At 40.0% G+C, this 14,838-nt stretch overlaps 1 protein-coding gene across 1 annotated transcript in view; it reads left to right on the forward strand.

Moving 5' to 3' along the window:
• TRHDE (thyrotropin releasing hormone degrading enzyme) overlaps nucleotides 1-14,838 on the forward strand; it is a 398,603-nt gene that overhangs the window by 11,664 nt on the left and 372,101 nt on the right. The window contains exon 2 of the mRNA XM_027107052.1: nucleotides 535-808. Coding sequence (XP_026962853.1) covers nucleotides 535-808 — 274 coding nt within the window. The remainder of the gene's footprint in view (nucleotides 1-534; nucleotides 809-14,838) is intronic.

Genomic DNA, 14,838 nt, shown 5'->3' on the forward strand with positions numbered 1-14,838 from the left:
TGTTGTGGAGCCAGAATGCAGACCAAGTTTTGTCAGATTTCAAAATGCTTTTCCTTGACAAAATCAGGCCATTTGAGCCTGAGATTTGAGGACATAGATGCTTCTCAGTGATGGTCTATGCCCTACTTGTATCTGATGACAAGTTTTGGATTTTGATTTCGTTGTCTTTACTGGTTGTACAGTTTCGGAGAGGAGACTGAGGCATGCCAAAAAGGAGAACCATTATTTTCCAGTACTTGCCAATATGATGATGAGTTGTTTTTCTGTAAAGTGTAATATTTTGTCTAATAAGCATGGCTCTGGGTTTAGAGAATTTTCTTTAGTTGAGACAAAAGTTCCCTGAAGAATTTTCACTGTTGCGGAAATATGTATGAAGTATGCTTCCATGCTATTCATGCACTTAAGTTTGATTCAGAAAAAAACTGTCTCGTAATTTTGCTCAAGCATATTATTTTATAAGCAGAAGCATATATAGTGGTTATAACTTAACTCAAGCCACAAATGTAATTGAGAATGTCATTTTCTTTTTTCCAGGTTCCTTGGCGTTACACAGTTTTCGCCTACACATGCCAGAAAGGCATTTCCTTGTTTTGATGAGCCAATCTACAAGGCTACTTTCAAAATCAGCATCAAGCATCAAGCAACCTATTTATCTTTATCCAATATGCCGGTGGAAACTTCCGTGTTTGAGGAAGATGGATGGGTTACGGATCACTTTTCACAGACCCCTCTCATGTCCACGTATTATTTAGCCTGGGCAATTTGCAACTTCACATACAGAGAAACTACCACCAAGACCGGGGTTGTAGTAAGTATTTCAAGCTTAATGTTTCTGGATAATGTACACTGATTTCTGAATTAACAATGAATCATTTCTATTCTCTTCACAACTTACATAGCTGAATTCTTTCCTTAATCCTTGGAAGGAAAATTATCTTCCTGGTTTCAGAGTCAGAGAGGAGCTTCTCTTCTATACCCAGCCCTCTTATTACTTTAATCACTTCCCCACCCCTGCCATTCCTGTCCTTCTTCATCGCCTGAGTATCTCTGGAACAACTATTGTCTGTTATGGGAAATTGCCTCTTTTTATTTACGTGATGGTAAAGCTTCTTTTTACTGTAAAATATTTCAAATATACAGAAAATGTGGAGAATAATATAATAAACTTCTACTAGCCAGCTCTATAGAATCTAAACATTCTACCATCTTTGCTCCAGTCTAATTTGTTTTTTGAGAAAGTAAAGCATATTGGATAGAGTTGAAGCCCTCTTTGGACACCTGCCTGATCTCATTGCCTTGCTTCCTACCTCCTGCCTTGCCCTGAATTTGGATTTTGCCATTTCCATGCACCTTATCACACAATTATTAAGTATGTTATTAATTATTAAGTATAAATCTATTTATAATACATTCCATGCTTTAAAATTTCATATAAGTGGTTTTATATTATAGATATCATTCTGCAACTTTATTTTATTTTTTGCTTAAAATTTTGTTTTTGTGGTTTATCTGAATAGAATGGTTGAGTGAATATATCAAAATTTGTCATCCTCCTATAAATGAACATTTTAATTTTTTTCTGATTTTCATTGATTAACAACAATGCTCAGTGAACATTTTTGTACATAAGTTCTTCTGCCAGTGTGCTAGAATTTCTGTAAGGTACAAAGCTTCTTTTAGCCCATAGTATGCAAGTGTATAGAAATATGTACTTAGAGAAGGGTGATATAAGGGAAGCCTAGAGAATTCACTCTCTGTATTAAATTTATAACAAGAATCCGTTGGATTCTTTAGGATCATTAACATTTATAACAGCATGGTGTTCTAGGCACTTTTTACACGTTACTGATTGCGTTAGTCAGATTAAGTCAGGTCATGCCTCTTAAGAACTTTCTCCTCATTTCAATGGCCTACACAATAAATATGGATTTATTTTAATTTTCATGTCAACCCTAAAGCAAGGTATTATAATTCCATTTTTCCAAGTGAATAAAGTAAATTTAGATTTAAAGAGATGAAGTAACTTTACCAGAGTAAAAAGTAAGCAAGTGGTAGGGCTGCAAGAAAAACTTCTATTGGTCTGATCCCAAATTTGGGACTCTACCCACCCTGCCCCCCTCCCCATGCCCTAGGAGCTCTGTTTCACCATTTCACCTGTGTGTCGATATGAGAATTCAGGTAATGATTCTGTCCATCCGGTGGCCATCATATTTGGTGTTGCTCAAACATAACAGAAGAAGTGTACAGAAATCTATATTCTTATTTTGTAGGAAGTTCATAGCTCCATAACAGCCTAAATATTGAATAATGGGTTTGGCTAAATAAATTTTTCTCACCGTTACTTTCAATTTAAATCACTGTGGAACCCATTTAAAAAATAAAATCTGCCTGCATACAAAATTAATGCCATTATTAAAGAACTGTGTATAGTGAATTAATCTACATAATCATTAAAACAGTACCTTAAATGCTGGCTGTAGAAGGCTAGAAAAAAGATATTTTACTCTTTTGAACTTCTTATTTGGTATGTTGAATTCCTCTGATGTTTGTTGATGTCTCCTATGGATATTTCAAGGCTATACATGTTGGACCATACACAGAAAATGACATATCATTCCCTTATACATCTTCAAAAGTTGATGACTGACTACTTGATGTGGGTCTGTTAGGAGCATAGGGTACATTGGAAGTGTTTTTCCTAGTATGATTTCTTTAAAATATCCTAAAACTATTCTCAGCTGTATACAATTATGCTTGTTGCTAAGTGATCCATATTTAAAACCAGGATACACCCTAATTATTTAGATGTGACTTTTATTAGAGTTAAGAATTCAAGTAATTAGTAAACATTAAAAAATTCCTACTTATTTTTATGTGGAAAAGATAAAACATGCTACCAGAGAACATTGGAAGGTCAACTGAAATAAAAATTTGCTCTACAATCTAAAAATACTAAGAAGAGTAAAAAGGAAAATAAAATTGCCGTTGGGAACCCTTGTTTATCAACTGTGGAACTAAAGTATAAAACCTGGTTTTCTGCGGAGACCTTCAAGATGGCAGAGGAGCAAGACGTGGAGATCACCTCCCTCGCCACAAATACATCAGAAATATGTCTACATGTGGAACAACTCCTACAGAACACCGACTGAACGCTGGCAGAAGACCTCAGACTTCCCAAAAGGCAAGAAACTCCCCTCGTACCTGGGTAGGGCAAAAGAAAAAAGGAAAAACAGAGACAAAAGAATAGGGACGGGACCTGCACCTCTGGGAGGGAGCCATGAAGGAGGAAAGGTTTCCACACACTGGGAATCCCCTTCTTGGGCGGAGACGGGGGGTGGCAGAGGGGGGAAGCTTTGGAGCCACAGAGGTGAGTGCAGCGACAGGGGTGCGGAGGGCAAAGCAGAGAGATTCCCACACAGAGGATCGGTGCTGACCAGCACTCACCAGCCTGAGAGGCTTGTCTGTTCACCCACCTGGATGGGTGGGAGCTGGGAGCTGAGGCTCGGGCTTCAGAGGTCAGATCCCAGGGAGAGGACCAGGGTTGGCTGCATGAACACAGTCTGAAGAGGGCTAGTATGCCACAGTTAACCGGGAGAGAGTCTGGGAAAAAGTCTGGACCTGCCTAAGAGGCAAGAGACCATTGTTTCAGGATGCGTGAGGAGAGGGGATTCAGAGCACCGCCTAAACGAGCTCCAGAGACAGGTGCAAGCCGCGGCTATCAGCACAGACCCCAGAGACGGGCATGAGATGCTAAGGCTGCTGCTTCAGCCACCAAGAAGCCTGTGTGCAAGCACAGGTCACTATCCACACCTCCCCTCCTGGGAGCCTGTGCAGCCTGCCACTGCCAGGGTCTCATGATCCAGGGACAACTTCCCCAGGAGAACGCACGGGGCCTCAGGCTGTTGCAATGTTATGTTGGCCTCTGCCGCCGCAGGCTTGCCCCGCATTCTGTACCCCTTCCTCCCCCCAGCCTGAGTGAGCCGGAGCCCCCAGTCAGCTGCTTCTTTAACCCCGTACTGTCTGAGGGAAGAACAGATGCCCTCAGGCGACCTACATGCAGAGGCAGGGCCAGATCCAAAGCTGAACCCCAGGAGCTGTGTGAACAAACAAGAGAAAGGGAAATGTCTTCCAGCAGCCTCAGGAGCAGCGGATTAAAGCTCCACAATCAATTTGATGTGCCCTGCAACTGTGGAATACATGAATAGACAACGAATCATCCCAAAATTGAGGTGGTGGACTTTGGGAGCAACTCTTGACTTGGGGTTAGCTTTCTGCATCTAATTTGTTTCTGGTTTTATGTTTATCTTAGTTTAGTATTTAGAGTTTACTATCATAGGTAGATTTGTTTATTGATTTGGTTGCTCTCTTCCTTTATTTTAAATATGTATATAGATATATATATATTTTTTTCCTTTTTCTCTTTTTGTGAGTGTGTATGTGTGTGCTTCTTTGTGTGATTTTGTCTGTATAGCTTTGCTTTTTTTTTTTTTGTGGTACATGGGCCTCTTGCTGCTGTAGCCTCTCCTGTTACGGAGCACAGGCTCTGGATGCACAGGCTCCGGACGCGCAGGCTCAGCGGCCATGGCTCACGGGCCCAGCCGCTGCGCGGCATGTGGGATCTTCCCAGACCAGGGCACGAACCCATGTCCCCTATATCGGCAGGCGGACTCTCAACCACTGCGCCACCAGGGAAGCCCTGTATAGCTTTGCTTTTACTATTTGTCCTAGCGCTCTGTCTTTCCATTTCTTCTTTTCTTTTATTACGTTTTACTTTTTTTTATTTTTAATAATTTTTAAAATTTTAATAACTTTATTTTATTTTATTTACTTTTCTTTCTTTCTTTCTTTTTTTCTCCCTTTTCTTCTGAGCCATGTGGCTTACAGGATCTTGGTGCCCCAGCTGGGTGTCAGGCCTGTGCCTCTGAGGTGGGAGAGCTGAGTTCAGGACATTGGTCCACCAGAGACCTCCTGGCTTCAAATAATACCAAACAGCGAAAGCTCTCCCAGAGGTCTCCATCTCAACGCTAAGACCCAGCTCCACTCAATGACCAGCAAGCTAGAGTGCTGGACACTCTATGCCAAATAACTAGAAAGACAGGAACACAACCCCACCCATTAGCAGCGAGGCTGCTGAAGATCATAATGAGGTCACAGACACCCCAAAACACACCACTGGCCGCGGTCCTTCCCATCAGAAAGACAAGATCCAGCCTCATCCACCAAAACACAGGCACCAGTCCCCTCCACAAGGAAGCCTACACAACCCACTGAACCAACCTTAGCCACTGGGGGCAGACACCAGAAACAATGGGAGCTATGAACCTGCAGCCTGCAAAAAGGAGACCCCAAACACAGTAAGTTAAGCAAAATGAGAAGACAGAGAAACAAACAGCAGATGAAGGAGCAAGGCAATGACCCACCAGACCAAACAAATGAAGAGGAAGTAGGCAGTCTACCTGAAAAAGAATTCAGAGTAATGAGAGTAAAGATGATCCAAAATCTTGGACATAGAATGGAGAAAGTACAAGAAAAGTTTAACAAGGACCGAGAAGAACTAAAGAGCAAACAAACAATGATGAACAACACAGCAAATGAAATTAAAAGTTCTCTAGAAGGAATCAATAGCAGAATAACTGAGGCAGAATAACAGAAAAGTGACCTGGAAGATAAAATAATGGAAATAACTACTGCAGAGCAGAATAAAGAAAAAAGAATGAAAAGAATTGAGGACAGTCTCAGAGACCTCTGGGACAACATTAAACGCACCAACATTTGAATTATAGGGCTCCCAGAAGAAGAAGAGAAAAAGGAAGGGTCTGAGAAAATATTAGAAGAGATGATAGTTGAAAACTTCCCTAATTTGGGAAAGGAAATAGTCAATTCAGTCCAGGAAGCACAGAGAATCCCATACAGGATAAATCCAAGGAGAAACATGCCAAGACACACATTAATCAAACTATCAAAAATTAAAGACAAAGAAAAAATATTAAAAGCAGCAAAGGAAAAACAACAAATAATATAAAGGGAATCCCCATAAGGTTAACAGCTGATATTTCAGCAGAAACTCTGCAAGCTAGAAGGGAATGGCAGGACATATTTAAAGTGATGAAAGGGAAAAACCTACAACCAAGATTACTCTACCCAGCAAGGATCTCATTCAGATTTGATGGAGAAATTAAAACCTTTACAGACAAGCAAAAGCTAAGAGAATTCAGCACTACCAAACCAGCTTTACAACAAATGCTAAAGGAACTTCTCTAGGCAGGAAACACAAGAGAAGGAAAAGACCTACAATAACAAACCCAAAACAATTAAGAAGATGGTAATAGGAACATACATATTGACAATTACCTTAAATGTAAATGGATTAAATGCTCCAACCAAAAGACACAGACTGGCTAAATGGATACAAAAACAAGACCTATATATATGCTGTCTACAAGAGACCCACTTCAGACCTAGGAACACATACAGACTGAAAGTGAGGGGATGGAAAAAGATATTCCATGCAAATGGAAATCTAAAGAAAGCTGGAGTAGGAATTCTCATATCAGACAAATTAGACTTTAAAATAAAGTTTGCCTCATATGCTCATCTCAGTAGATGCAGAGAAAGCTTTCAACAAAATTCAACACCAATTTATGGTAAAAACCCTCCAGAAAGTAGGCATAGAGGGAACTTACCTCAACATAATAAAGGCCATATATGACAGACCCATAGCCGACATTGTTCTCAATGGTGGAAAACTGAAACCATTTCCACCAAGATCAGGAAGAAGACAAGGTTCTCCACTCTCACCAGTATTATTCAACATAGTTTTGGAAGTTTTGGTCACAGCAATCACAGAAGAAAAAGAAATAAAAGGAATCCAAATCAGAAAAGAAGAAGTAAAGCTGTCACTGTTTGCAGATGACATGATACTATACATAGAGAATCTAAAGATGCTACCAGAAAAGGACTAGAGCTAATCAATGAATTTGGTAAAGTAGCAGGATACAAAATTAATGCACAGAAATCTCTGGCATTCCTATACACTAATGATGAAGCATCTGAAGCATCTGAGCTGGGAAGGCTCGTCTCACTGGGAGTGACTTGACAGCTCGGGGCCAGAATCATCTGGGGGCAATCTTTACTAACTGTGTTTACTTGTTGTTGGCTGTTGTCTGGGCCCTCATTTGGGGCTTTTATCTAGAGCATCTATGAATGGTCTCCCTATGTGGCCTGAGCTTCTTTGCAGCCTAATGTTTGTCAGACTTGTTACTGGTGATTCAGTCCTCCAAAGGTGAGTGTACCAAGAGATGCACACTGCCTGTTCATTCCATTATAAAATGGTTGTATAGAATGTATTAGTCACCATCTTTTTTTCCCTCTCTTCCTTTTAGCAAGGCAGAGGCTGTATTATCCTTTCAGACCTAGCTTAAGAAGTTAACAGTGTCACTGTTGGTGCATTTTATTACTTACAAACTTAGATTGGTCCGGATTCTAGTGGAGGGGACATAGTCCCCATCTTTCAATGGGAATAGTGTCAAAGAATTTGAAGGCTCATTGGAAAAAATCAGTTGTTATAAGTATTATAGGGATTATAAAATCACAAGCATAGTGCCTGACACATTGTACTCACTCTGCTGATGACAATTAAGTTGATGATATATTCAGAAGTCATAGAAAGGAGTAGGGATATGTAAGTTTGAGAGGTAGATGGAATCTAGATTATGAAAGGACTTGATGCCTGGCTAAATTTTAAAATTATTATTCAGTTAACAATAAGATCCACTGGAAATTGAAGAACTGGAAGCACGATATGTATAATTTTTATACTCTCCTGGAGCGAAGCATGTAAAATATGTGCATATGAGGAGACTGGAAATGGGGGTCCATTTAGCTAAGAAAGTCTGGACTAGGGTAATTATAATTTAAATGGATAAGGTGGTGTAGTTATGAAAGGCATTTAAAAGAAAGAATTGGTAGGACTTGGTGAGGGATAAAAGATAGGAAAAAGTAAACATTGGGGAAGAAGAAGCGCAAAGAGTCAAGAATGACTTTAATGTTTAAGGTAATCACATCTCTATAGTTTCTGTCCTCCAGATTCACTATGTATTCTGAACTGGTTATCACAACCAGTGAGAGTTTTCATTTTTTTTTGGCCAATTGGATGCACAACGTACACTACTTGAGTGATATTTTCCTCCTATTATATAACTGATTATATAGAATTTTATTAGTCAGCATTGTTTTTTTATTAGCAAGTGATAGAAATTCAATTTGAGCTTAAGCAAAAAAGGGAAATTTATAAGAAGTTTGAGCACTGTGAGAAACTCGGGAATCCTGTTTCAGGTCTTTGTCAGTGCTTCTTCTGCTTTGCTTTACTCTCTCACTGTGGACAGGCTTCCTCTGTTCTTTGAGTCACATGGTAGAATGTTGCTGCCAGAAGTTCCCAAGTTTTGCATATTGACATGAAGGCCCCAAGAGGGAAACTGACCTTTATAAATTTCCAAACTCATGGGGAGTGTACTGATGGTCCTTGTTTGAGCCATATGATCATCTCTGGTCACTGTGTCTAGAGAATGCACATCACAGGACCATGACATCTTCTGCTTCACCTTGTGAATGGGAGTATACGTTACCAAAACAACAGGAGTTTCTAGAGAAGAGACGCTGAGCAAAAAACAACTACTAGTGCCCTAAACCTATTTTTGAGGTTATTTTTGTGCGTGTGTGGACTGACTACGATAGGAAGGATACACAAAATTTACAGTGATGGTGTATGTGTACATATACCTATACCCAGGAAAGTATGCACGCTCATACGTGTGATGCACATTTGTGATGCTAGGGTTCTAGTGACATTGTGTATACACACTTAAAACATGTGATTATTCAATGTAGTTTCCTACTGGAAATAAAATTTAGTTCTCTTTTCAACAGGAGTAGAAGGGTGTAGGCTAATGTACTCTAAGCTCTTAAAAAATCCTTGATAAAAAATCCAGTTAAAAAAAGTCCATGGTAATAATAGGGGTCCTTTTGTTTCAATTGCATTACAGTGCAGTCAAATACAGTAATGGTCCATAGAGAAAGAAAAAGTAGTGACAAAAGAGTTGGGTTACAATTTATTTAGGAATATAAGTGGAGGCTTCTTGATTATCCCTAGAAGAGATAATCCCCCTCCTTCTCCCTCCTCTTAGAAGACTTTGTACACTTATCTCTCGCAGTCATTATCTCTCTGTTTATAGTCCTTTCTTGCTGGCCTCTTTGCTCCTCTGGCCTGTGGACTCCTTGAAGTCAGGCGCCATACCTTACTCATCTTTGTAAGATCAGCCATCCCTATCGTATATAGAAAACGAGAGGTACTCAGTGAAAGTCCATTGGACATCTAAATAAGTGAATTCCCTTCGGAGAAGTCACAGTGTCAGGAGTTTCCAAAGCCTTTTGGTTAGGTTAATATATAGGGCGTGAAAATTCATGAGAAGTAATTTTGACCAATATCGAATGTAAAATAGTGAATATTGCAATAGAGGTATCTTCACTTTTTAGGCACTTTGTTGGAAGATGTTGTTAAGGAGAGCTGAGTACTGAGAGGTAAAGTTTTACTGCCAAACAGGGAACTGGATTCAGTGCCGAGTCGAGGCTCTGGAGGATCTAGTACAGGGGAGGAGAAATGGGGGTGTTTCTTATAAACCGAAAGACCAGCAATTGTCTCTGTCCTCTAACAAGAAAGGAAAGCCTCTGAGTGCTGTTGATTGGCTGGTGATAGCTGGGCTATTGGCTAGGTGTCCCTGGCTGCCACCTAGGCGCCTGTGATGGAATTTTGGTGCCCAGCTCACCTCTGCTGCATGAGAGCTATGCCTGAGCCAGGCTGGGGTCATCCAGTCAGATCTGTACTCTTGTCAGCAGGCTATGTGGCCAGGTCAGTAGTTTATTGGAGTCAAGGAGTTTGAGAAGTTAAAAGGAAAAAAAAAATGTAATTGATGAACCTCCTTAAATTTCATTAGTGTGGTAGGAATAGAGCCGATGGGTTCTGTTAAGGAGTGAGTGTAAAGTGGACAAATGGATGTAGTGATTGTAGACTGTGTCCTTAAGAGTGCTCGTTAAGGGAAAGGATAAGAAAATACATGTATGCAGAGCCTGGTGCAAGTGATTTTTAGATATAGGAGTGCTGAATCTGTAGAAGAGAACAACAACAAAACAAACGTTTCCAGACAGTAACCGAAGAGCTACCAGATGTTTAATAGTTTGTCTTTGTTGGGGAAATATCCAACACTCCTTTGTACCTTTCTGCAAGTTTGAAGAACCCAGGAATAGGAATAGAGAAAGCAGATGTGGGAGATTCAACCTGGGAGACTGACAAGACACACGTGGCCAGCAATCAAGAGGGTACGACATCTAGAGTGACGAAGAAAACATTGTTGAAATTATAGGCCATGGTTTCCAGAGAGGTAAGGGAACCCCAAATGGGAGTGATAGTCATGGAAAATGGATTGGGACAGATGAAGAACAGAAGTCACTATGAGAATAAAAGGTCAGAGTAGAGTGATGAAGTGGATGAAGTAGAAAGCTGTCATAGGAAGGAGGTTTCAGATTTCAGGGTGAGTTGGAGGAATTTTAATTGCAGTTTAATTGCAATTTTAACTGCATTTTAATTGAGTTGGAGGAATGTTATTGCAAAGTTGGATGGATGAATGGGATTGACGTTAGAATCATGGAGGGAGCTGAGTTAAAATAACGCTGAGGTTGTATTGGAACAAACATCAAAACAATTGAGGGGAAATCCTTGAGAATGTTAGTAAGAAAGCTGTAGGCAGGCTTCAGACTTTTGAAGTGTGAGTATCACACTTGGAGGCCTAGATGGGGAAGAGAATTAGCGAACTCCACTAACTTCAAAAGAGGAGAGTTTTTTCATGAAAGTGGAGGAATCGTGGTATAAAAGTAGCAGTGGAAGAGTCAGGAAAGTGCTCATCCCTCTCTGGCTCTGAGGGTGGATGAGAGAGGATCTAAATATAGATAAGAACGTGAGTAGAAGTAGCAGGAGTCAGGGGTTTGTGTAAACGCTAAGAGCTGTTGATAATGAGCATTACTTACACAGAGGGTAGAATGGTAGGCTGGAGGGATGTGTCAACAGCAGAAGAGGGAGAGGACTGAGAAGGCAGAATTTAGTTAGTGGAGGAGCTTATAGAACTATCCAGCTCCAGGGTTCCCATTGGGATGTTGGTGTAGTGGCGCGTGCCTCAGCACATCGCCATCCCCTGGTGGCTGGCCTGGGCTGATGGTGGATTAAGTGAGGAATGATAATGGGTTTTGTTGCATAATCCACGATTTATCTACTGCTCTGAGGTTTAAGAGTCTACCTATTGAAGAGGCTAATAGAGGCTAAAGTAAAAAGGTTTAAATAAAAATAAACAGAACAGTTTAGTCATTGTAGAGGATTCATGGCTGTAGTAGGTTTAAGCTTGATGATGTGTGTGATGGATCACGTGGTGCGTAACCCGGTCGATTCTCTCTTGGTAGAGAGAAAGGAGGTGATTCTGGTGGTGATCCTCTTTCCCTCAATCGTACTGCTAAAATTTTGGGTGGTTGCAATGGAGGCCACCAATCCAGTTGCCTCTTAGATATGGTCCCGGCACATGTAGAGTAGCATAATAGCGTATAATCTGTTAATCTGAAAGAGTTTGCTTTTCCTTTCTTTGCTGTGTACTTTCCTTATAACTTAAGATTTATTATTGATCTTACTTTTTCTTTTTACTTCTAGTTCTTTAGGACTTTTACTTTAAAGAACTGTTTTGCTCAATCCTTTATAATGTAAGGGAGGTAGAGTACTTTGTAATATTGAGGAAGAAAGTGGTGAGAGATGAGGTTGGACATTTATGCAAGGGACAGATCATGGAGGGATTTGTATGTCATTGATTTTATCCTTTAAGAAGAGGGAAGCATGAAAGGATTTGAGCTTGGGAGGGCTTCAGATCATATCAGGAGTTTTCTGTAGAAGCATGGGGATAATACAAAATGTCTTATCACCTTTCCCAAGAGACTCTCAGTTCCTTTTGTCCATTATTTACCTGACCAGGATCAGTTTTCCTGTTTGATTAAAGCTGTCATGATGGTCTAGCTCAACTTTCCTGAAGATCTAGGAAAAGGAAGTAAGTGGAGGTATGGCAAACAAGTGGAGAGTCTTAGATCATGGCTGACACGAAAAGAGTATCCAAACTTTTGCATCTGGTCTCAGACATAAAATGTGCTTCAGTCCAGAGAAAAAATCTCTGGGTAATCATGATATAAAACAAATGATGAAACTAAATTATATTCTAAAGGTTGATGTTACTGAGATTCAAATGATTTTTACAGGATTTGTTGTCAAATTTCAGAGACTAACTAGGGTATTTGGTCGAGATATATTAATATTTCTGGAGGTGGAACTTGCATGAAACAAAGAGGAAAATTCTAGCTGAAGAATCAAATACTATTCCTGGAAGGTCTTTGTATTCAGTGGGATATATAAAGCTGAATATTCAGAGTGGAAGAAGACATCCAAGTACTAATAGAACTGTCTTTAGCCCCTGCCACCTACTAATGTTTCTTGACTTCCTTTTCAGACCAGATGGCAGGAGGAAACTTGCTGGGTCTGTGAAATGCTGCTCTTTTCTGATTAGGTTCAATTGGGGTGGGGGGATTGGTGAATGCCTAAAACCAATCACTATCCAAATGTACTGTTCACATGCCACTGAAAAGTATTTATTTCTTATCACATTTCTTAACACCATAGAAAACCATTGCTTTATCCATTCACAAATCTGTATTAGGCAACTGTGTTCAGTGCTAAACTGAGATAATTGGAAAATCCTGGCATAGTTAAGATGACCAAAGAGAGAACAGACTGGGCAGAATTCGTAAGAAGTTCACAAAGATGTAGGGCTTTGAGTGACAGAGAGGAAAAGTTCTCAACTTTTTGCAGTTAATCAATCAGCCATTTAGTCAATCAGTTAATCAAAAGCAGACAGTAATCAACCAGGTTAAATACTGCTGTAAACCAATGTATAAGGTATAGATTTCATTTCCAAAGGGTTTAAGAGCCAGTTGATTAGAGAAGATGAACACATTACCACATACTGGATGGTACAAGGCAGGATTTTATAAAGGAAAGGTAAATTCAGTGCTATGTTAGATGTCAAGGAAGAACAGAGAAGGAGATCAATGTGGACAGATACTTACTGAAGGGTATTGGGACTTGAGGGAGGGGTGAATATGGGAAGGTGAAAGGCAAATTAGAGAGCCTTCTTTGTGAGTCACCTTAGAGAGTGTCTAAGGAAGGGATGACCGTGGGATTTTCTTCAGAGTGAGATGATTAATATATCACTTAGTTGGTTGTAAGTATCTGAAAGCAACTCAGGAAAAGTTAAGCAAAAGAGAAAATCAGTGGTGGGATCCTGACCAGCTCACTGGAAAGAATTAAATAATTATGTCTTGGGAAGAACAGACTTGAGCATCTAGACAGTAATTACCAATTACGTATCTTCTTGGGGCGCTGTCATCCGAATGTTTTGGCTGCAGTCCTCAAATTCCCAGGAGAGAGAGAGGGAGCAATTTGTTTTGCCTGAATAGAGTGCCCATCTCCAGGGCTGATGTAGATTCTGGGATTCCTTCATAGGGGCAGATGGAATCTGGGGAGAGGTAATTTCTCAAAGGAAAACCAGTATAACATTATGATAATGATGAAAGGGAAGAAGTATATCCTGTCAGCAATCATCAGATAAGTATATATTTCATTTATTGAGTACTTAGCAGCTGCCAGGCACTGTTCTAATACTTCATTTAATGTTTTGAGGCAAGAACTGTTGCATTTTCTAGATGAGGAAAATGAGGCACTGAGAGAGTGAATACCTAGCTGGCCCGTGGTTGCATGGCTCACAGTGGCAGAGCCAGCATTCACACCCAGGGAGGTGGGCTGGATCCCAGGGTGGATGAAAGGTGGAGTCACAGGAAGGGAAAGTAAATAGGTGGAGTGGGGTCAGAAAGACAAGTTTAGATTGGAAATGGAAAGACGTCAGGATCCCCAAAGGATAAGGGAATGACATGATACAAGTGCGGTTTAAGAAATATTAATCTTGAAGAAGCATGCCAAATACATTAGAAGGGAAGAAAGCCTGGAGTTTTGAAAGCCCATCTCCAGAAGGTCATGGCTGAGTGTGGATAATGGTGCTTTAGACCTGGTGAAGGCAAATGCATTGACTGTTCTTATGTCTTTTTTACATGGCAATGAGGCTTTTTTTTTTTTAATATAACTGCATGAAGTGCTGTACTTTAATTATTGAATTGTGATTTTAAAGAATATTAATATGACAAGAAAGAATTACCCCAGCACAAGAGCTTAACTGTTCTTCTAGGCAATTTTAGGTTTCATTTTTGCCATGAAGCCTTGCCCTAGCTAGATTCTTTTTCTTCTTTGAACTGTAATAGCCCTATAATTATAACTGTCTTTGGATCATTGTCCTAATAAATTTATTATGTTGTTTTCTGCACATCTTTTTTTTTTTACTTATGAGATTGCAAGATCTGTGAGGATAAGAACTATTGCCAGCTATATTATACATATAATCACATAACACACACACACACATATATATATTCTGGGCAGCTTACAGAAATTTTATGTTTAGTATATACTATATACTCCATGGTATATAGCATATTTCCTTGCCCAGAGCAATCACTCAGTAAATATTCAAGGCATGGGTGTTATAAGATGCGCTTGAAGGAAAAATCAATAGGTCTTGATGAGTGTGTTGATTTGGGTGACAAGGGAATAAAAGTAATCAAGCAGAACCTCAGAGTTTCAGTTGCTTGACTGAG

The sequence above is a fragment of the Aethalodelphis obliquidens genome, unplaced genomic scaffold (assembly GCF_003676395.1).
Source record: "Aethalodelphis obliquidens isolate GAN/ISIS:26980383/991018 unplaced genomic scaffold, ASM367639v1 scaffold8, whole genome shotgun sequence".
NCBI classification, from domain to species: domain Eukaryota; kingdom Metazoa; phylum Chordata; class Mammalia; order Artiodactyla; family Delphinidae; genus Aethalodelphis; species Aethalodelphis obliquidens.